The sequence below is a fragment of the Aristolochia californica genome, unplaced genomic scaffold (assembly GCF_029961685.1).
Source record: "Aristolochia californica isolate CCGP_79_NKW_82.1479 unplaced genomic scaffold, dmAriCali1.0.hap1 SCAF_7, whole genome shotgun sequence".
Taxonomy (NCBI): Eukaryota; Viridiplantae; Streptophyta; class Magnoliopsida; order Piperales; family Aristolochiaceae; genus Aristolochia; species Aristolochia californica.
This window is the reverse complement of record NW_027182268.1, coordinates 5,253,090-5,277,001: the sequence shown is the minus strand read 5'-3', so window position 1 is coordinate 5,277,001 and position 23,912 is coordinate 5,253,090. Positions and strand designations below refer to the sequence as shown.

General features: G+C 37.5%; 2 protein-coding genes and 1 long non-coding RNA gene across 3 annotated transcripts in view; 2 read left to right on the top strand and 1 right to left on the bottom strand.

Moving 5' to 3' along the window:
- The window catches only part of LOC137936978 (uncharacterized), a 28,384-nt gene extending 8,523 nt beyond the window's left edge, over positions 1-19,861 (bottom strand). Inside the window, exons 1-3 of the long non-coding RNA XR_011109593.1 lie at positions 19,729-19,861; positions 2,143-2,213; positions 1,440-1,541 (exon numbers count right to left, since the gene is read on the bottom strand). This is a non-coding gene — a long non-coding RNA (uncharacterized lncRNA). The remainder of the gene's footprint in view (positions 1-1,439; positions 1,542-2,142; positions 2,214-19,728) is intronic.
- Positions 3,420-4,270, top strand: LOC137937012 (glutathione transferase GST 23-like). Its single transcript, XM_068782028.1, has 2 exons — positions 3,420-3,734; positions 3,868-4,270. The coding sequence occupies exons 1-2, from the start codon at positions 3,420-3,422 to the stop codon at positions 4,210-4,212; spliced, it is 660 nt and encodes a 219-aa protein (XP_068638129.1). The 3' UTR covers positions 4,213-4,270.
- LOC137936977 (uncharacterized) lies at positions 9,577-11,563 on the top strand. The gene is made up of 6 exons (XM_068781970.1): positions 9,577-10,212; positions 10,328-10,426; positions 10,543-10,584; positions 10,684-10,813; positions 10,890-10,997; positions 11,097-11,563. The coding sequence occupies exons 1-6, from the start codon at positions 9,817-9,819 to the stop codon at positions 11,240-11,242; spliced, it is 921 nt and encodes a 306-aa protein (XP_068638071.1). The 5' UTR covers positions 9,577-9,816; the 3' UTR covers positions 11,243-11,563.
- Positions 19,862-23,912: the final 4,051 nt, after the last annotated feature.

Below are 23,912 nucleotides of genomic sequence, written 5' to 3'. Positions count from 1 at the left end.
GACTCAAAATTCAAGAAGTAAAGAAAAACAGTAAAAGGAGTATGTAAATAAGAAAAGGAAACAAAAAAAAACGTAAGTAAGAAGATGATGAACTTATCTCTTTATGACTGAACTCCTTTTACAACTTCTTGAACATATTTCATAATAACTCCATGAAGAGATCCTAAACTCCTTGCTCTGATACCATGTAGAATTTAAGATCTCATGAAAGGAACTTTAGATCAACAAGAAAGAAGAAGAAGAAGAAGAGAGAAGGAGAAGAGAAGAAGAAGAACGTGGAAGAAGAGAGTTTGGATTAAGGGAGAAGAGGGTTGCGTCAAAAAGAAATATGAGGGCTGGACGAATTTGTGGAAAGAGAGGAGAGTGCTTCAATGCCCTACCTCTTAGCCAATGCCTTTATTTATAGTTTTACAATACCCTTAAGGCTACAACTTGATAAAACAAAAGACATAAAAGGAACACATATTTACACTTCTATGCCATCTTTATGGAAAGTACCATATTTTACACATATGCCACTCCTTTGACGTGTGGGCTTCTTGTGTTGAGCTTGTGGGCTTGAGCCCATCTTCCAACATAAGTCATTCTGAAATATACAAAAACATAACAAATGACAAGGTGGGGGATTTTTCTCCCCCACCCCTCCTTTCCTTCTTGGATGTCATAACTCAGTATGAAGTTTCCTGGCTCTCAACCAGCTAGAATGCAATTGATGGCACACTCAAGCAAAAAATAAAAAAATGAAAAAAAAATAAGAGAATAAAATAGGTCAACCTCTAGTAAGAACAGGTGTCACTGGAGCACCATTGAACTATTTGAGATGCAAACAATTGCAAGAAAAAGAGAGTATACCAAAAACTCATATAGTGGAGGAACCTATATTACAATACCAACTACCAGAATTTGAATGCCCCATACAGATATTTTCCAAATTAAATTTATCAATATTATTTTTTAAGTGTCTTTCAACTGATTGCTTGCTTGTCCAGTTTACCAATTCACCAAGCTAATTCCTTCATCAAGTTTCATAATATTTACTTCCAAAACTAAAAGTCACCTAAACATTGACAACCATTGTCACCTTGACTTGTAACCTTGGTTGCACTCACTACAACAGGCATATATGTATGCCTTCGCAAACACTACCTCTTGTTTTACAGTCATTCCCACAGGAAACTACTGCCTCAGATAAAGTCCACAGTGAATTTTGTGACCTTTTGCATAAGAAATGGACACCCTTTGTACTATTCTTTCCATCAATCGGTATCCCCTATTAAGAGTTCCAAAGAACTATCTTTGAGTGGATATAACGATTAAGCACTTTTGAGTCAGCCAGAGGGAACGAAGAAAGATGATGGGAAAACATACTAATGAAATCAATAGAATCTGGAAAATATGTGTTTAAAAAGTAAAATTTTAGAAAGAAGGCAGTAACTTACTTGAATTGGCAAGAAGCTCAGAAGAGAACCCCCGTTGGAGTGTTTGCTGGTAGAACTTTTGGCAATAAATGTTGTTATGCTAACCCACGCGAACAATATCTTCTGCAGAACAACAAAAATAATATAGCTCGAACAACTTTACTGGATGTCTTTGCTACTTCCCTTCAAGAAGAAGAAGTTGTACACCTCAGCTGAGAAGGGGTGAAAGGAAGAGAGGCCTATACCCATTTATTAAACAAAAATGATACTTAAAGTTTACTTGTCATTATTTTCATATCCCAAATATATAACCAAGCTTTAATAGAGGGGTATAGCTGTTTTTATTTGTTGATATAAAATTTTTAAATAAGCCATAATTCGCCCCTCACCCACCAAAATCACTTAAAACTAACTTTAACATTAACATTAGGATTGGAATTGCAAAGGAGATTTCCTTGAAACAGTGGAGGTTGTGCAGATAAGACTTGAAATAAGACATGAGAACAAAGAGAATAATTATGACCATCTCTGTTGGAAAATCCATCCCCCAAAGCTCTCTTTCTTTAAGTTATAGAGGAAAAGGAAACATCCATATACAATATGTATAAAATGATCTTCTCATTATGTTGTGACAGTGCATTTCCTTCTACCCTTAAATCAAGAACTCACCGTTTCAAAAAATCAAACAGTATCAACACTCAAAATCATGAAATAAAATTCATACCGGCAGTTTCTTCCATGGATTTCTTTCCGAGTGTACTTTGTAAGTTCAAGAAAATTGTCAGCTACAAATATCTGCAAAAACAAAATAAAAAAAAAAGATCGTTATCTTTGCATAGTCATAACTGCATTCTAATATAGAACATTTCAATTACAGAAACAAAGTGTTCGTCGTTTGGATATCCAAAAAGACTTTCCAAGAATGAAGGAGCATTGCTGAAACGAAGCGAGAGTTAGAGATTTTGTAGGGTTAGGTCGGCGACGAAAAAAAAAACAGAAGATTAAATAAAAATCTTGCCTGCTTCCGTCAGAAAGTCGATTTCGTATCGTCGGCAAGGAAAAACTTTGGATGAAGAAAACGAAGAGGAAGAAGAGAAAGAAATCGTAGAAGAAGAAATTAAGGAATCGAAGAGGGAGAGGGAGAACGAGGGATTTGAAGACCAAATCCCCCATTTCAACTGAATACCTGCCGACGAACAGCGATTTCCGCAAGAAATCATGCTGAAACGGCATGGAAATGGCAGAGAGAAGTATGGGTTTCGCAGGCGACAAGACGAAACGAAGAGACGGTTTCCCCAAAAATTTCCAAATCCCCCGATCCCCAAATCGTTCGTGAGCTAACGAGCCGAACCTGGCTTTGCTCGAGCTTGCCTCGTTAATCTAAACGAGCCAATTTCTGATTTCAAGCTCAGCTCGAGCTCGAAATATAACGAATCGAACCGAACCGAAACCAAGCCGAACTCGAGCGGCTCGCAAACCGGCTCGGTTCGAAGCCACCCTTATTCATAGCCACACAAGCATTCCTCAATTTACTTAAAGGGAGGATGGTCTTGTCTTGTTAAGGTTTGACGAGACTACAAGGGTACCTTGCTTATAGTTAGACACAAATATAATAGCAATTCAAGTACAAATAATAATCACACCCAATCCTATATAGGCTACTTATACAACAATGGCTCAAATAGTCTTTACAAACTTAGCTCAAATTAATTTACGATCGGTTGTTCAAACTTGGGAAAACTGACAAAGCTACTCCATTGACTATTGATTTTAAATTATATTCGAGCTTATTTAACGAGTGTTGCCGTCTTTGACACGCAAACAATTCTGAGCTCACCCAAGGCCGTCTTTGACACGCAAACAGTTTTCTGCACACCCAAGGAGGCAGATGTCGGACATCTTGGACTTTCAGTGTCACATTGACAATGGCATATAAAAGGCATCCAAGTTTTAACCACAGTTGCATCCGAGACGAAGACACAGAACATAGAAGAAGAAGAAATGGCTGGAAAAACAGTCAAACTATTTGGAATGTGGTTAAGCCCCTATGCTCTGCGGGTTCGATGGGCTCTGCACCTCAAAGGGATTGAGTACGAGTACGTGGAAGAAGACCTCGCTAACAAGAGTCCTCTTCTTTTGCAATACAACCCTGTTCACAAAAAAGTTCCAGTTCTTGTTCACGGTGAGAGATCAATTGCTGAGTCTCCTGTGATCATAGAATACATTGATGAAACATGGAAGAATAATCCCTTGTTGCCGGAGGATCCTTACGACCGCGCAATGACTCGGTTCTGGGCTAAATATGCAGATGAAAAGGTAAGCGACTGCTATTTTTAATTTTTTATGTGATGATCGGCGATATATAGGTCGAAAGAATCAAACGGACCATAAAAACATGGTTATATGAAGTTCTCCAACACTCACGGGTTGCAGGAATTTCCTTGTGCAGTGTCTACCGGCGCTTTTCAGTGTTGCGGAAGATCAAGAGAAAGCCTTCAAAGAAGTACAAGAATCCATGAAGGTATTTGAAAGAGGTCTTCACGGGAAGAGGTTCTTTGGAGGGGAGAGCATAGGCTTTGTGGACATAATAGCTGGTTGGTTTGCCTACTGGGTTCCCCTCGAAGAAGAAGTTCTTGGCAAGACACTGGTTGACGAGAGAGATTTTCCCGAGCTGAAGAGGTGGTTCCAAGATTGCCTTGATACCGACTCGTTGAAAGCAATTCTGCCACCCAGAGACAAACTGCTTGCTCATCTTCAAGGTTACCGTGAGAAATTCACTCGCTCATCAGTTTAGACTCCCTCGTTGCCCCTATACTATGTTAAGAGTTAACAATGTTTTTTTGAGAGTGAATGGCGCAATCCTACAATTAGTAGTTAGTTAAAATGTTATTTTTACTCTTATGTATTAGGATATCCATGTCCCACCTATATAAATAAGAAAGAGAGGGGGCGGAGTTCATTCATGAGCTCTCTCTTAACCCTTAAAAGTTTCTCTCTCCAACTCCTGCTGTTGCCTTCTCATCTTTTTTTTTTCTTCTTCTCATACCAAGTTATTCATGGATTAATTTTAGAATTTAACATGGCATCATAACTGGAATTATAATGTATTAAAGTAAAGTTTATCAAGTTATGAAAGTTTAGTAGAAATGAAACTCAATTCAGCCTTCAAGCAACAAATGGAATGGTTAGTTTAGCAAGTTCTCTATTCAATCAAATATGTTTCACCTTATGTTTCACATTATGAGGGATTCGATTCAAGTTTTTGATAGTCATAAAATTATTTTTACTCAAGCCTAATTATACCCCTCAAAATTCTTTTTTTTTTTCATGTTGAATGGCTAAAATCACTTTTTTTGTCATGTGCATGAGTTTTCTTTATTCCTTGTTTTTTATTTAATTTTTATACAAAAAATTCCTCCTTAGGAATTCAAAAAGTCCTTTTGAAGCTTTCCTTAAGTTTTGGTTTGTTGAAGGAGTGGCTACTCAATTAAGTTGTTAAAACACTAAGTTAAGGTTTGAAGAATAGTTTTGGAAAGTAATCACTAGTTCTAGTTTGTTTTTTATTGCTTTCTTACTACACCTAGTTCATTTTTTTCCTTTTTTAATCACCATTAGCTATCGAGTTATTAGAATTTTGGTTTAGAATCACAAATAGAAAAAAAAATGGTCATGCTGGTGTGATCTATTGGCTGATTTTCTTTTTTGTTACTTGTTGAATTTGATCACTTGACATTACAGAGTTTTGCATTCCATAACTTCAAATATTTTTTAGTTTTGATAAAGTCTTGTCCTCTTTCCTCCGAAGTCAAACTAAAGGTGTTAGTTTCTAGAAAAAAAAAAAAATTGTAAGTCATAATGTCTAAATTGTCAAATACTTTCTCTTCCTCTGCATATGCTAATTTCAGCTAAGGTGATCCCTTGAGGATTACTATAATTCCACTTAAAGGTTTGAGTAATTATATGTTTTGGTCTCAACGTGTGAAACATTTTCTGATTACTAGACACCTTGTTGAGTATATAGCTCAGCCACATATACATGTCCCTCTTACCATAAATGATTGAGGTACACACTAGTTATTAACTAGTTGATTAATAGTATCGAGGAACATGTGGCAAACAATGTGCTATACCTAGAGAAAGCCAAAGCAATATGGGACACATGTTTTGAATTATATTCTACCCATGATAGTTTACAAAATATTCATGACATTTTGAAGGAGATGTGCAACACAAAGAGTAAAAACAATCTTCATGAGTATTTTACCAGATTCAGAGAGTTGCTACAAGAGTGGAAGCTTAAACAACCATATTTATGTGATGTTGCCACATAGGAAAAGCAAAGGGCATGTCTTAGCTCTATGTCTTGCTAATCTACCACCTTACTTGCCTGTTGCCAAGTCATAGGTACTTAGCTCTACCGCAAAACCTTCTTTTAATGATGTATGTGCAACCATGCTACATATTTCAATTAAAGAATTCAGTAATCAACTAGAACAAGTAGAAAACTCAGTTATGTTCTCCCAAGGGAGAAAGAACAATGGTTCTGGTAAAAGTACAGGAAGAGATACCTCTAACACTAGTTGTCAACAAAAGAAGTATACCTTTTTGTAGTCTCAACAACCATCTAGTTGAAAATTGTTGGAACCTACATAGTAAACCACCTTACCTCAAGGATAATCAAGCATCGACCTTTACTATATCTACCAATAGTGAAGCACCCTCAAAGTTCTCCAGAGGAAGAATGACTCCATCAAAAGAGGATCGTGAATTTTCTCATAAGTTTAAAAGTATGATACCTACTCCCCAAAGCAGCACAAACGCCATAGTTACTACTGTTGGTGCATATTCTTTTCCCTCATGCTCTAACAATTCACCTTGGATCATTGATTTTGAAGCCTATGAGCAACTCACAGGTAAAATTGAAAATTTGTCCTCGGTGATACAATGCGCTTTAGATCAATTTGTCTCTATTGCAACTGGATCACAAATTAGGATTTAGAGTACCGGTACATCCACCATTTCACTTTCTAATGTCTTGTTTGTTCCTCAATTTTTATTGAGTTTTATGTTAGTGAGTCAATTGACCAAAAAACAATTGTTTTGTTAGTTTTTTTCCATCTCATTGTGTGTTTCAGGACATCATGATAACACAAGTGATTGGTGGCGGCTAAGAGGTGAGGAGGGGGAGGGGAGGATTGACAATAGTAGCAACAACCACAACAGAGGTATAAAAGGTTTGGTCGTCCCTCATTAGAAAATTTAAAAAGTTTAGTTCTTTATCTTAATTCAATTTCATAGTTGTCAAGTGAATTTTGTGAGTTTAGAAAATACCATATATATGTTTTTTCAACTATGGCAAAATAATATTGCTTCTAGTCCTTTTACTTTAGTTCATTCAGATGTGTGGGGACTTATTAATGTCCCAAATATATCTCAATCTAAGTATTTTTTTTTATTTGTGGATGAATACTCAAAAGTTGCATGGTTATATTTGATGAAGGATAGGGATGAAGTATTTCCTATTTTCACCTCCTTTAGTGCTATGGTGGAAAATCAGTTTAAAACCAATGTCAAAATATTTTGGGCTCATAATGCGAAAGAGTATTTTTCCTCTGTCAAACGCCTAGCCAATACAACCCAAAAAATCGGTCTGTTAAGAGCAAAAAGCCAAGTACCTAACCCAGGTGGACCAGGGGTGGACGAAACCTAACCCAGGTGGACCGGAACCACCTAGCTCTGACATCCTCTACCTTTCAAAAATTTTGCAAGGAAAAAGTGATAATTCATCAATCATCCTATGTTTATACACCTCAATAGAATGGCCCAAAAGAAAAAAAATTGCAATGTTGTAGAAAGTGGTTGAACTATTATGTTGTTTTTGAATGTTCCCCATTTTATTTGCTTTGTGTAGTTGTCATTGCTTGCTTTTTTATTAACCGTATGCCCTCCAGTGCGCTCAACGGTGTCACCCCCTTCTCCAAACTATTTCCTTATTCAATTGCCTTCCCGTTGCACCTAAGATATTTGGGTGCACATCTTTTGTTTATCACTTGGGGCCTCCCCAGGGTAAATTCCTTCCCCAGGTTGTTAACTTCATTTTCTTGGGGTATTCTGAAGATAAAAAAAGGGGCTATGTGTGTACTCTCCGTTCTTGAAGAAAACTTTTATCTCGCCGATGTTTCCTTTTTTTAGCATCAACCCTATTTTTCTGCTAGCTCTCCTCCGAGTTTCTCATCATCTACAAGGATGCCAAAGCCACTTATTTTGGTGGATTGTGAGTTTTTAGATTGTGGATCAGTCCTCTGGAGACTCTCTCTCTACACCCGTCGATCAGTCACTTGTAGAATTTTCAGATGATCCCAAGGTATGTTCTCCTCCCTCATCTCTAGTATTTTATGAACCACCTTATGATACTAGGTCCATTGCTCTTTGCAAAGAGCCCCACTCCACTGCTATTAGACCTCCATCCACTTCACACCCTATCTCTCATTATGTTTTCACTCACCATTTGTCTTCGATTTGTGTCTTTTTTGTTTGTAGTAGCTTCTTCCACCATTCCTACCTACTGTGAGGAAGTTTTCACTTATCTGAAGTGGATGAAGAGATAGAGGCTATATACCACAATTCCACTTGGTATTTGACTACTCTTTTGCAAAAAAAAAAAAAAGGCACTAGGGTGCAAATGGTTATTCTCCCTAACTTATAATCCAAATGGTTTTGATGCAAGGTTCAGTTGGTTGCCAGAGGTTAAACTTTGTCCAACAATGTTGGTTATGATGAAACTTTTTCTCTTGTTGCCAAGATGAACTTAGTCCAAGTTCTTATATCTCTAGCAACCAATTTTAAATGGGAGTTATATCAGTTAGATATCAAGAATGATTTTTTTAATGATATACTATTTGAGAAAGTCTACATGTGCCAACCACCTGGTTATGTAGTTGAGGGGGAGAAAGTATGTGGAGTAAATAAAATAATATATGGCTTGAAACAGTTTCTGTGAGCTTGGTTTGATAAATTTGCCGCTAAGGTTACAAAACTTGGGTTTAAGATATGTGAAAGTGATCATTCAATGTTTACTAGAAATTCCACTAAGGGCAACATTCTTATGACAATATATGTGGATGATATTATTATTATGGACAATGACTTTCATGGCATTCAGCAAAGAAAGCAAGACCTTAATGAGTTCCAAACCAAGGAAATTGGGCTACTCTAATATTTCACTGGGATTGAAATTCTTCAATCCATACATGGTATATTCCTATCACAAAGGAAATACATACTCGATTTGATGGAGGCTGGGATCCTTGGATGTAAGCATATAAACACACCTATGGAGCTTAATGTGAAATTGTGTGCAAAAACTCATAGTGATGTGTTGATGTTGGTCAATTTCAATGGTTAGTTGCGAAATCAATCTATCTTACAATCACAAGACTAAATATTTCATATTCGGTCAATGTTATTAACCAATATATGTATCAACCACAATAATCACATTGGGAAGTGTTGGAAAGAATCCTTCGGTATCTCAAGAAAAGACCAGGTCAAGGGCTACTATTTTGTCCTTTTATCTCCCTTCTTAGAGTAAAGGGCAATGATGTTATTATTGTTTCTCTCATTAATATAAATATATTATGAAAGATTAAGATATCACTTAACCTAATCCTTCTGCTCTCCTTCTCTCTCAATCCCTCTTAGCCAATCACTCTCTTCCTTTCTCCCTCTTCTTCTTCATTCTCCCTCTCTTTATCTTCTTCTATCTTAACTTGATTCAATTACTATGAACACCATGTGATCCTAAATCCAACAAACGATCCAATAACTCAATCTGAATTGATCCATTTATTTGAGCGGTTCAAGTATAAATAGATTTCTATGGGTTTATGCACCAAACTTTATTAAGGAACAAGTTGGGTTCAGATTTTACATTTTATGACGTATTCGTATGATTGCCCTTGTTTAGTTGATCAAAGAGTAAAGTTTACTTAATAAAACAAATTATTTTTATAATTTTATGAATTTTAAATTGTAATTATAATTATTTTTTGTTTTTATTTTAAAATATATAAGTGACTCAATCCGAAACCAAAGGGTCGGGTAAGGATCTAGATTTTGGATTTTTAATAAAAAGGTGAGATTCAGATGAGATCCATTGCCACCCAAACAGTAGCAGTCGACAAATGAGAACCGGAGGAAACGACGATTGCCCCGTCTCAACCGCTCTGTTTGCTTAAAACCGATGTCGAAATTCAGTCCCGCGCGATAAGGAGGCGCAGTCGGCGCCTCACGATTTTGTGGCTTGGGGTTTGTGCTCGTCACTTCTTCTGGATCGCTCTCTCTCTTCCCTGAGGAAAGCACGCCGAGTCGCCTATTTTCCGCCGGTAACCGAAAGGTAATGTTTGTAGTAAAGCCAATGACGAAGGGCATTTTTGTTTTCTCAGTCTCCCCTCACCGTGGGAAAAGAAAAGGTGGACGATCTTGGTTTTTCTTCCGACCATCTGGCTATAAATACATGGTCCTCCCTCTTTGGAGTCCAAAAACGTGGCTGGACCTTGGGGGGAAGGAGCGAGAAGCTATGGGAAGCGACGAAGCAAGAAAGCCGAGGCTTCTCTGCCTTCACGGATTCCGCACGAGCGCGGAGATCATGAAAAAGCAGATTGGCAAATGGCCGCAGAGCGTCCTCGGGAAGCTCGATCTTGTTTTCGTCGACGCGCCGTTCCCTGCCGAGGGAAAATCCGATGTCGAGGGCATCTTTCCTCCTCCCTATTACGAGTGGTTTCAGTTTGACAGGGTTGGATTCCGAATCTACGATCCCCGGCTTGCTGTTTCCGTCCTCACGCATCTTTAATCTTTTCCCTCTTCGTCAAATTCATATCATTTTAGGTTCTCGTTTGTTTTCATTTCAGGAATTCACAGAGTACAGGAACTTCGAAGAGTGCCTCGCGTACATCGAAGAACAGATTATTAAACTCGGACCGTTCGATGGTCTCTTGGGTTTCTCACAGGTGTGCTTTAATCGGCTTATGATTAGTTTAATTATTCCGTACTAAGTTAAATGATCTTTCAACGTTAATTCGTCATATTCTTTCTCTTTTCTAATGAAAATTGACGGAAACCTCAGGGAGCGATCCTGTCAGCTGGTTTGGTCGGGCTTCAGAAGAAGGTAGAGAATGATCCACAGACTGTAACTTCGTGTTTCAATGGCTACGTCGGAGAGGTTTCGAATGTGCATTCTAATTTGACCTTAATGGCTTTCTTTCAGGGATTGGCTCTCACAAGAGTTCCAAAATTGAACTGCCTCATAATTATCAGTGGGGGCAAATTCGCTAACCCCACGATAGCGGAGAACGCTTACTCCTCCCCTACTCAAGTGCCGTCTCTCCACTTTATAGGTATTTTTTCTGGTGATTCCTGTTGTCCTCAGATGAGCCCCGACCCATGTCCTCATAACTGATAGTGTTTGATCAGGAGAGACGGATTTCTTGAAGCCATACGGAACAAAGCTGCTGGAATCATTCGTGGATCCTGTAGTAATTCATCATCCCAAAGGCCACACTGTGCCGAGACTAGTATCCCGTTAGTTACAGTTACAATTTTCTTTACTTGGGTATCTCTCAAGTTTTACAAGTTACAGTCATTGAACTAACTTCGATCATTATTTCCAACCTCGTTCAGATGACAAGAGCGACGAGACGATGCTTGACTTCATTGAAGGTCTTCAAAAGTTATTGCCTGGAGGCGCAACTACGACTGCTAGAGCAGATACGAAACTAGTAAGAGTTGATTCGACCATGGCTGCTGAGTCTGCTGGGGAAGTTTGAACTTAGTCATCGTGCTTGGCTGTTTATTAAACAAAGCCTCAGGGGATTCATGTATCTTTGAGAGCTCAATCTTCTTAGTTGTGAATGGGTTAGTGTGTGTTGAAGCTGACCCATGGCAAAAGAATTCACGGAATATATATTTATGAAGCTAGCGTTTTATGAAGGCATCTTTTTGTTTTTCTTCCAAATTTGTCCATGGATGAGTTGTAAGACTCCTTTAAAACCTTTGCACTTTCCTTGTTCACCTGCTTTATTCCTTCTTCAACGAAGAAAACATTGGTGTCACCTTGTTGGAAATAGACCATGGATGTTGAGATGAAAGCTTTGACTGATAAAGGAACATGGACTTTGTGCAACCTACCACGTTAAGCGACCATAATAGGATGTTGGTGGGTGTATATGGTCAAATATAAGGTTGATGGTTCCATTGAGAGGTATAAGCCAAACTTGTCGCCAAAGCTTATACACAAGCTTATGTTGTGGATGTCTTTAAAACCTTCTCTCTTGTTGTCAAGTTATCTTTTTTTGTTCAGATTTTGATATCTATTGCGCTTAATCAAGACTGACTATTATACCAACTTGATATCAAAATGCCTTTTTGTATGAAGACTTGTCTGATGAGGTGTATATGGAGCAACTTGGGTATGTTGCTCAAGGGGAGAACAAAAAAGTTTGTTGATTGCATAAAGTTGTCTATGGCCTTAAGCAAAGTTCTAGAGTGTGGTTCGATAAATTCAGCCATGTGGGGATGTTCTTGGGATTTTAGAGAAGTCACTATGATCATTCATAGTTTGTACTAAAGAAGTCCTCTAAAATTGTAGTATTGGTCATGTATGTTTATAACTTAGTAATATTTGGCGATGACAAAAAGGGCATCGACGTGGCAAAATAATATTTGACAAAGCATTTTATCACTATGATTTTTTACATTTTGCAAATCGCAGTAATGAAGAACATTTGGCAAAGTTCTTCATTTCTATGATTTTTTTTTTTTTTACTAACTTTGCTAACCTGAACTTACTTGATATTTATGCTCCAACTTGAGAGGGAGTGTTAGAAAATTAGAGTCTTTGGTATTTTACGAATTCTCTACTATGCTATATGTATGTGTGGGTGAAATAGTTTCATGCAGGGGTTATATTTTTAATTATACAAGTCCTGAAAGTAATGAATAAAAGAGAGGGAAGGACAATAGAAAACTTATCTTGTCTCTCCTCCTTAGACTCCTTTGAATCCAACTTCTCTTCCCTTTTTTCTCCTTTCTTACTCACATAAAATCCCTAATACCTAGAGCATTATACACCAACTGATCAGTTTAATCTCAGAAATCCATCGTTTTCACAAGATACATAAAAGCAATCCCTGGGTGAACTAATTGGGAAGGATGGCCATATTTGTGAGAGAAGAGCTTAGTTGGCTAGGCTGTCAGCAGTGCCATTTATTGATCTGGGTGTGTGCACTCAATAAATGGCAAGGAAGTGAGCTTTTTTAAAAACTTCCTCTACATAAGGCAATAGTCTCCAATGGCTTTTCATTGGGGTCACCAGCTAATGACAGTGGAAGAGTCACCTTTCACAATAAGGAGGGGTCCGAATCTCTTGACCCCAATCCTGACATTGAGTAAGAGAGCTAGCATTTCAGTAAGGACTGAGTTGACCAGAGCAATAGGACCAGCATAGGACTGCATAATTTTACCTTCATGGTCCTAGAATACTCTCCCAAAACCTGCAGGGCCCAGGTTCCCTCATGCACTGCCATCAGATTTAGCTTAATTGACCCTTCTGGAGGAGAGATCCATGCGGATCAACCATTGGCCATGAGGGTGTAAGAGAGGTAATGGAGGGCCAGTTCTCTGGTTCAGGTGCTCTGAAATTAGTAGAATTCCCCCACTTATACAAGAGTCTTAGTCTATTTCTAAAAAGTAACTTTGTTCTCAGTCATTATTTTGCGACAAACAGAAGGACATCTCTTTAAAAGAGAGCTTTCAAGGGAGAGAAAACAAGCCAGAGTGAGAGCAAAAAAAAGGAGAAAAGAAAAAAGTACACGAGAAAAATGAGTTGTTAAAACAAAAGACTAGTCTGGATGGAGGGTTCTTCCCACCGTATGTTGTTGCCAGAAGTACTGCTCCTAGCCAAAAAATCATCTAGGCCATTGACACTTCTTGGTGAATGCATTCAAGAGATAGTCAAAGACGAGAAACGTCCTCAGTCATATCAAATATATCAAAAGCGACCCAGGAGCTTTTATCTCCAAGGCAAGGTGATCACAATCGCCAAGTCCTCTTTCCCCTGCAAGGGGTGTGGAGGGATGAATTGGCGTGAGATCCTCCAAAGAAGGACTTCTTCCTCCATTGGGTTGTCTTCCAGATCCGTAAAAACAGAGAAAGAAGTAACACCAGCGTCGGAGATGAACGGAGAGACCAGATTAAATTTAACTGTAATTTTTGTATATAAATACGGATGTAAGTAGATGAAATGGTTGAATGACAGAGAGAATTTACCGAAATTTCTATAGGATGCCCTTGAATAAGGGCCTTTGTTTTTGGTTTATTAGTTGATAGAGTCGGACTACTAGTATGTTTCTTTCTTATGTCAGCTTTTAAGTTCAAATATTACATTTAGAAAGAAAATGTATATAACCTTTAGGAGCCGTATTGTTTTCTGTTTCTGATAGTTTTAGCTTTCTTTATTGTGCTGAAGCTTCTACTAATGAGTATACTTAAAAAGGTTTACAGTCTTCTGAAAAATAGTCAAACAGCTCTTATTTTCTTCTCTTACTCTCTTCTCTGTTTCTCTTACATTTTTATTCTTTAGGTCTCTCCTGAACTATGTTATCTTAATTACCTACTTTTTTTTAGTACTCCTTGGTTGCAGCTTGCAACCTTGTTCTGATTCAGCACTTCAAGTTCCAACATCAGTACAAGGGCTTTTATGGAGAGCCTGGTTGCCCTCGATTTTGAATAAGCAACTTCTCAATTGATTATTAAGAGAGTTGCTTGCCTCAAGCCAATGCTAAATGTAAGAGAAATCAGGTTTCTAAAGACTAGTAGCTGAAGTTGTCATCATTACTAATATCTCTGCTATTTTAAGATTTCCTTTATTTTTATGGACAGAGAAAAAAAAGCTAAGAACAACATCTAGATATACTAAATTGTATCAAAATCCAATATGAGAGTGGTCAACTCTCCCATGTTGTTTGCTCAGTCTCTGAATTGCAGTCTTGTCCTTAGTGCTTTGTTCGTTTTGTGGAAGAGTGAATCTGGTTGATTGATGTGGCAGAACAAGTTAGTGATTGCCCTTTTATAGTTTATGTAATATTTCTGAAGTTATTAATAGTTGTACCCTTTGTTTATTATTATGTAGTACAGTTTCTTAGATAATAAACTGCATAATTCCTGGACATCTTCCATCTTTTCTTCAAGCCCTTGTACCTAACTGTATTTTTTTTAGCATACAGCAGCTTGAATCCTAGACTCGAGCATTGGGGAGGCTTTAATCAGTTGAGTTTTGGCAAGGACAACAGTCACGCTTTCATGGCAGGCAAATTCATCTTCTGATTCATTCTTAAGAGGTTCTTTCTGATCTATCCATTTCAATCTATCTTGACTAGTTTTTTTCATTATCAGGTTGCTTTATACTCCAAGGGAGGTTGATGAGAGGCAAGTGTGGGATGTTGTTCGCCTTGCTCCATGACTACTTCATCCAGTATCTGCTTTATGAGGTTCTCAGTTATCCATTTATATATATGTTTAACCTCCCTTAAAGCACGATCTTGATTGGCTTTGTAAAAAATGAGGCAGCTCATAACGAGAGCTGATGGAAAACCATTTTCTAAAAACTTCAAATGAAAAAGTGAGCAGCAGGGGCTGGTTTGAATTTAATGTGAAGTTAGGTGATTTGGGGAGAAAATAGAAGAGGAAAAAGACTTCTGGAAGAGGGGCAGCTTTGCTGCTTTGGAATCCGAACCAAAAAGGCTCTTCCTGCCTCTTTATAATCAGGGTTTAAGTGAAATTTTATAAAAGAACAAAAATGCTCCTCAATACTCAAAAATTATATATCTCCTAAAATACATGTCTAAATTGAACGAAAATTTAACTAGAGATAAAATAAGATATTCTCTATCTAATAGCCATACTATAAGACCAAAATACCCATGAACTTGTATTTTAACACTCCCCCTCAAGCTAGAGAGTAGATATCAAACAATCCTAGCTTGTCACTAAAAGATACATATTCACGTCTCGGTAAATAAATCTCCCAACTAGTCTGAAGACTTTACATAAGGAGTTACCACCTTCCATTATATCTCTAATGTAGAACGTCTATCCATCTTACACCCAACATAATTGGCATCAAAATACCCAAGTACATCAATTTTCCCATTCTGCGAATACAGAAAACCTTTCCTAGGTGCACCTTTCAAGTACTTCAAAATCCTTTGAGCAGCTTCTAATTGGACTTTTTGAAGATTTTCCATGAGATATCCGGCCTAGTAATTGTAGCATTGATCAATTTACCTATTGATCGTTGGTATTGAATTTTATCCTTGAGTGTATGACCCTGGCTGTCATGTAGATTATAATTATGGGTTTATCACCTAATAAACCATACTCCTGTAACATATCCAATATTTATTTTCTCTGAGAATGAACAATTCCTGCTTGCTACGAGTGACTTCAATGCCAAGGATGTACTTGAGAGAACCCAAATCCTTTGTCAGAAAATGTGTGGCCAGATATTGTTTAACTTCTATAATACCATCAAGATCATCACCAGATAACACAATGTCATCTACATAGACAACTAAAACCACTATACCAGTCTTCCTTTTAAGTAGAAATATAGAATTATCACTTCTAGAACCCAAACTATAGTACCACATCACTAAACTTTTCAAACTAGGCCCGTGGACTCTGTTTAAGTCCATAAATAGCTTTCTGCAGTTTACACACCTTTTCTGTCTCCCACTGAGCAACATACCCAGGAGGTTACTCCAGATACACTTTCTCATGTAGATCACCATATAGAAAGGCATTCTTCACATCGAGTTGAACGAGAGGCCAACGCTTATTAACAATCACAGATATTAAGATATGTACCGAAGTAAGTCGGGCCACAGGAAAGAATGTCTCAAAGACAACAACTCCAAAAGTCTGTGTATACCCTTTTGCTACCAACCGAGCTTTGTACCGTTCAATAGAGTCATCAACATTATATTTGATAGTATAAACCCAACGACACCCCACAACATCTGCTCCTACAGGTGGATCACATAGATAACATGTTCCCCGAGACACCAAAGCACTTATCTCATCATCCATAGCTTGTTTCCTTTATGGAGAGCACAAGGTTTCCTGTACTGAACGAGGTATATGGGAAGTAAACAATGACATAACAAAGGACTTGAAGGATGAGGACAAAAACTCAAGAGACACATATTTGGATATCGGATGAGAAGTACAAGATCGTTTACTTTTTCGTAGACTGATAGGCAGGTCCAAATCAGAGACAACAGGATTTACAGGCAATGAGGAATCTAGTGGATCATGAGAAGATAGTTATGTAGAGGTAACTGCTGGAGGCACTGCAAGACTACAAGAGAAACGACTGTAAACATGAAGAGGCAATGAAGATAGTTATGTAGTTTTCGTAGACTGGTACATTGAAAACTATAATAAGAACAAGACTATCTGGAGGAGATTTAGGTGACATAGGAAACTCAATAGATGATGAAAAATATGGAGTATGTTCAAAGAAGGTCACATCGGCTAACACATATGTTTTTTGTCGAATATGATCATAATATTTGTACCCTTTTTGTCAACGAGAATATGCCAAAAAACTACATTTGACAGACTAAGGTGACAACTTATCGACCGAAGTTCCAAACATATGAACAAAATAAGTACATCCAAAAATATGAGGAACCATACCAAACAATTTACAATTGGGTTTTAAAACTTGAAGAGGAACTCGACCACTTAAAATAGATGAGGGCATACGATTAACCAAGTAGGACGAAGCTAAAACCGTATCTCCCCAAAAAGATTTAGGAACATCTATATGCAATAATAGTGTCCTTGTAACCTCAAGGAGATGTCTATTTTTACATTTAACCACCCCATTTTGTTGTGGTGTATAAGGGCAGGATGTTTGATGGGTAATACCATGAGAAACACAAAATACCGAAAATTTATGGATATTCCAAACCATTATCAGTATGAAGTACATGAACACAAGCACCAAATTGATTTTTTATTTCATTGAAAAAATTGAGGAATACATCAAATACTTCGGACTTCTTCCGTAGGAGATACACAAAGTGATTCTACTGAAATCATCAATGAACGACACAAAATACTTAAAACCAAATGGGCTAGGAACCCCGACATGGACCCCATACATCAGAGTGGACTCATTCAAACAACTTGGTGCTTTGACTAGAACTAACTGGGAAATTGGAGCAATGATGTTTTCCCAGCTAACAGGATTTCACAATCAAATGAAATATCGGCTGGCAGAGAAGGAAAAGACTGATGCAACTTAGCTTGTGAGGATGTCCCAAGCGCAAATGCCACAAGTACGAAGAATCTACAGTAGTGAGATCTACAACTCGAGAAACGGATACATCATCTAGCACATAGAGCCCTCCTTTCTCATATCCTGAACCAATCGTCCTCTTCGTCGACAGGTCCTGGAAAACACAAGAAGTAGGATAAAAGGTTACTGAACAGTAAGGATTTAGTTATATGACTCACAGACAAGAGATTAACTAGAAACTTTGGTAAAAATAAAATAGAATCTAAGGATATTTTTGGAGTTATGTGAACTATACCCTCCCCTGAATGGGAGAAGTGGATCCATCAGCTAAAGTAACTCGACGATATGAATGAGATGGACTAATGGATTAATGGACTGAAATAGAGAGGGCATACCTGACATGTGTGCAAAGGCTCTTGAATCAATGATCCAAGAGGGAGAATGAGACACATTTAGTGCATTCATACCTGTACTAGCCAACGTGGCACTCGCTAAGGAAGAAAGAGGAGTCTCGGTAGTCTGAGATAGGGGTGGCATCGAATTGAGCCGAGCCCGAACCTGCCTATGTTCGAGCTGGGCTTGATTTAAATATTTCGAACTCGAGCTCGAACTGGGCTTGATTTAAATATTTCAAACTCGAGCTTGAGCTGAGCCCAACCTCAAGCCTAAAATTATAATCGAGCTCGAGCCCAAATAATTTTAACCGAGTTTGAGTTGGAACTCGGGCTCGAGTTCGAGCTCCAACCTAAATTTAAAAATTTGCAAAAAATATATGTCAAATAAAACTATATATAAAATTATGCATACATTTTACATAAAATTTGGCATGACCACTAACTAAAATTGGACATAACCTCTATACATTAACCATCCATAAAATTATCTATACACTATGTACTAATGTCAATTTGTACGCCCAACTGCCGTTGTCAACTCATTAAAGGTTAAACAACAATAGAGGTCTAGCATTCCTACTTTGAAAGTGTCTCATTCAAGAGAATTGTGGAGCAGATTTTTCTTAAATCTGCACTGCGGATTTCTATAAGTACTGTGAAAATAAATAACAGGGCACAATACAAACAAAAGAGTCAAAAGAATCAAATAATTCATACCAGCACTGTGAAAATCAAATAACAGGCATAACATGGCACAATACAAATAAAAGAGTCAAAAGAATCAAATAATTCATACTTGTGAAAATCAAATAACAGGGGCACTGCAGATTTCATGATGAAAATATAGAATCTTTTATTTCAATTCATGAAATGAACCATCCCATCCTATATCCTATAGATATATATATAACAAAGTATGGGATCCCCTCAGGAAATGATTTGTTCGACAGAAAGAAAAGGTAAGTCAAACCTTTCTTCCATTTTTATTCATCGACTCACTCATCGTTAAGATGGGATATACTAGTCAGCACTATGACAAATATATATATCGTGATGCAATCAACTAGGATTGCTCGTTTATTTGAGAAAAAAATCAGATTGTAAAGCATAACTTACAGAAATAACATAGCCTAATAATAATAAAAAGGAACAGAAAAATCTGAGAGAATGTAAAAGGGGGAAACGAAGTTTGCTGCTTGAAAAACAAGATAAAAATCAAAGTAATGGAGAAGGCAGTAGCTCGAGGGCAAAGAAGAAATCAGAAAAATGAAGGTTAGTCAATGATGCTTTCTCGGGGAGGAAAACAGGAACAAACGCAAATACAGGCTGAAGAAATGGGTTTCCTCCTTACTGTTCCAGATTTTGAACGCCTGTGATATATAATCAACCACGAAATGGAAATGGGTTTCTTCCTTTCCTGGATTTAGTTTGAGGCAGTCGGAACAAGCTCCCAAGCAGAACTTCATACAACATTTAAAAAAAAAAAAGACGATGCTCCAGTAGGCGATTACAGGAAGAAAGAAAAAGAGATAGAATTAGGGGGGGGGAGTACCTGTAACCGGAGAAGGCACGCACGATCGTCCCACTGGAGAAGGAGAAGCGTTCGTGAGCTGGAGAAGCGTGAGAAGGGGAAGCGTTCACGAACTGGAGAAGGGGGAGCGTGGCCTTTTCCTCCGGTCCCAACAAGAGAGGTTTTCCTTTGGTCCCTAGTCCTGTAATTTACCCTGGGTTTAAGTAAATGAGCCGGTTCGCGCGAACCTAGTTCGAGTTCGGCTCATTTACGTTCGAGTTCGGCTCATTTACGTAATGGAGGGTTAGTGCCCCAAATGGATTCTTTAAGATCAAGTTTATGTCCAACATGAAGATCATGTCAGTCATGTACATGAAAATCATTTTCGCATTTGGTAAGATCATGTCAGTCATGTACATGAAAATCATTTTCGCATTTGGTGTTAGTGTTGACAACTTCATGTGCACTGGAAAACAGTTTCCAATGTTAGTGCCCTAACATGAGAAAAACATAAAAAATAAGAGAATCTCTAAACCTTTACAATACACTTAATTACGACATAATCTTTAAACCCCGAATTAGGTAAAACAACCATTATTACTACACGAATAAATTATTTAATGTATAATTAAATATATTAATATATTTATTAATTGAATTAGATATATTATTATGCATTAATATGGTAATTACATGAGCTAATGAAATACGCACATGATTAATTAAAAATAATAAATAAATAACGTGGAATTATTAATAACGTTATAAATAAAAAAAATGAAAGTAATACGTGGAGTTATTAATAACATATGATATACTTTAACCTAAAAATGAATAATTTAAGAGAAAAAATTGATCAAATCATAAATTTAACACACTATATATTTGTACATAATATATTTTATGTATTATTAATTAATAATATATTATCACAAAATTTAAAACCATTGGTTTAATTAACTATAGTAATTGGATAATTATGCCAAGATAATTTATCAAATATTTATTTTAAAAATATTTTAATTATGACTATTAAATCACTATTTTTAATATAGTAATTATAAAATAAATGTATTAAATAAATAAAAATAATTATTTTATAAATAAATTTTATAAATTAATGACGATAGTTTTAAACTATCGTCGTCTTCCTTAGGGGCGAGCCAGCGGGCAACGGCGACGGGCCAGTGGGCAACGGCGACGGGCAACGCCGATAGAGGCGGCGCTCCGACGGTACGCAGAGAGGGAGAAAAGAGGGAGGTCGAGAAGTCCAAATGTCAAAATCGAAGAAAAACGAAACTGAAATAGGGGAAATCGCAAGAAATTGGAAGGTCTTTTGGGGGAAAAAATGATAGCGTGAGGGAGAAGGGAGTGAGATGTCGAAAGGGAGAAGAGACAGAGAGATAAGAGAGAGAGAGAAGCGAGCGGGAGGTTCAGAGGGAGAGCGAGTCTGAGAAAGAGAAAAACGCCGGAAGAACGTTTGTAGCGAGAGATGGAGGCAGTAGAGAGGGAGACCAGAGAGGGACGACGGAGACGAGAGAGGGAGCAGAGAGCTCGAGCTTCAGGGAGACGACAGCGGGGTTGTGGGAACAAGAGCGAGGTGCGGGAACAGTCTGAGCCAGAGAGAGTCCGCACGAGAGTCATGTAGATGATTCTCAAAATCTGGCAGAAAACACTTTCCGCCCTTTACTCTTGAGACATGAACTCTTGAGTCATGTATGCTCATGTACATGACATGAATTTTGGCGCTCCCTAACGACATCAGGACATGAACTGCATAATACGCATGAAGATCATGTCCTGAGTCATATGCACTAACCCCCCTAAACGAGTAAAAACCCAATTACGAATTTGATTTGAGATTGGGTTTATTCGAACCGAACCGAGCCGAGCTCGAGCTACTTGCAAACCGGCTCGGTTCGATGCCACCCCTACTCTGAGAAACAGTAGATGAAGCAGTCAGTTAACCCAATCATTGTAATAACTGTTGAATTTCTTCATAGGATCCAGTGTGTGAGGAGGCGTCTTTATCTGTCACTATAAAGTTGGCCCAAGTAAGTTTACCAAATTTGTCACAACATTTCTCAGAAGTATGATTAGTCCTACCACAATAAACACATTTCCGATCCCCCCGATCATTTCGTCCACGACAATGAGTTATGTAAGATCGACCTCTACCTCTATTATTACACCCATGAAACTGACCATCAAACTTACCAGTAGAAGATTGAAGGTTAAAAGCAGCTGATTCCGAGAGGGCTCCATCTGACTCATCTTATTTACAACTGTACCTTCAGCTCGAAAAACTTTATTAAAGGTTTGCTCAAGAGTGGTCACATCCTCATTGACCAACAACTGGGCTTTAATAGCAACATACTCATGCCCCAAACCATCCAAAAAGCGGGCTTTAATAGCAACATACTCAATCCCCAAACCATCCAAAAAGCGGGCTTTAATAGCAACATACTCATGCCCCAAACCATCCAAAAAGCGGGCTACTTGAATCTGATTTTCTTTCTTATGAATGTCTTTAACATTCATAGTAGAAGGGTGTAATGTATTAATCTCATGTAGTACGCCCCTCATCTCAGTGAAATAATTTGTCACTAATCTATCTCCACACTTCATATTAAAGAACTTCACATTTAATTCATAGATCCTTGATAAATTACTTTCTTGAGATAAAAAGGAAAACTAATGTAGTCCACATTGCCTTAGCAGTACTGCAACTCAAAATTTGATCTCTAAATCTGGATTCCATATTGTTGACCAACTAGGTTATTACTAAATTATCTTCTGCCTCCCAATCTTCAGTAACAGGTACCGGGGGATCATCATTTATATATTTTGCCTTTCTTCCGGTCCTCAAATACATCAAAACTAATCTAGACCTGTTTACATAATTCGATCCATTCATCCAGATCGTACTTATCTGAATAGACTGAGAGAATTTCACATCTGAGCTCTCAACAGTCCTATGGACAACAACCTGTGTGCTAGAATCAACCATTAAATATCACAATTCAGTACACTAAAGTGTAAGCACTTTCCCCAAATTTCTATATTTGCGTAGTCAAGTAGGTCCCACACCAGATTCAATTAGGGCAATATAGCACCCAATTCATTCAATTTAAAACCAATAATGATCAATTCTAGCATTTGAGACCATAAATTAATGATTGGAAGAAATTAGGATAACGTAGGCAATATGGATGATGACGCAAATATTAGGTTGATGATGCAGGCATATTTGAGAAATTTTCTCAAATTGGGATTATAAAATACTTCTAAATCCCAACATTCAATCAAATAGATGTAGTAATCATTAGCTAGTAGGATAAGATAAGCAGAAAAAAGAAAAAAAGGAAATTTTTACTGTACCAGTCCAAAAATTTGGGAAAAACCTTTAAGGAAATTGCTGAAAATGGAGAGAAATCTACAAAATCGAAAGAAACTTACCCAAGACTTGCATTATTGATACCATGAAAAAGAAGTGATTTGGGGAGAAAATAGAAAAGAAAAAAGATTTTTAGAAGAAGGGTAGCTTTGCTGCCTTAGAATCCGAGCCAGAAAGGCCCTTCCTGCTTCTTTATAATCAGGGTTTAAGTGACAATTTATAAAAGGATAAAAATGCCCCTCAATACTCTACATTACATCTCCTAAAATACATGTCTAAATTAAATAAAAATTTAACTAGAGATAAAATAAGATATTCTCTATCTAATAGCCATACTACAAGAGAAAAATATAATATAAAAAATATAAAAAATAATCAAAATACCCTTAAACTTGTATTTTAACATATCAAAATTTGTGTTAAATGTGAAAGTATTTGATTACCGATCTCCACAGCTCATTATGTCCCAGAGCGACCCACGTCTCATATAAGCAAACTCTCATGGTAAATCTATGGTACATACTGCTAGCTCAGATGATGCTGGCTTCTATAACTGGGTTCCTTCGTCTGCGGTGTTTCCCTTTGCTGAACCATGCATCACTTGATGAAGAACTACTTTGCTCTTGAGCTCAATGATCAGGGTCGGGAAAACTGTAGGCTCATTGTTCCTAAAAACTAGGAGTCATTTGCTGGTTCAATGATCTGATTTAGGAGTCTGATTAGATTTTCAGGGCAACCAATCACTACCAAATCTCTACTGCAAAAAAAATTGCCTGTGAACGTGGAGGATAAATTGCAGAAGAATGGTCAAAAACAGCCCAGTGAAATG

Coding starts and splice junctions, on each gene's coding strand:
- LOC137937012 (XM_068782028.1), top strand. CDS start 3,420: ATGGCTGGAAAAACAGTCAAACTATTTGGAATGTGGTTAAGCCCCTAT. Junction 3,735..3,867: donor CTAAATATGCAGATGAAAAG/GTAAGCGACTGC, acceptor TTCCTTGTGCAG/TGTCTACCGGCGCTTTTCAG.
- LOC137936977 (XM_068781970.1), top strand. CDS start 9,817: ATGTTTGTAGTAAAGCCAATGACGAAGGGCATTTTTGTTTTCTCAGTC. Junction 10,585..10,683: donor TGGTCGGGCTTCAGAAGAAG/GTAGAGAATGAT, acceptor GCTTTCTTTCAG/GGATTGGCTCTCACAAGAGT. Junction 10,814..10,889: donor GCCGTCTCTCCACTTTATAG/GTATTTTTTCTG, acceptor GTGTTTGATCAG/GAGAGACGGATTTCTTGAAG.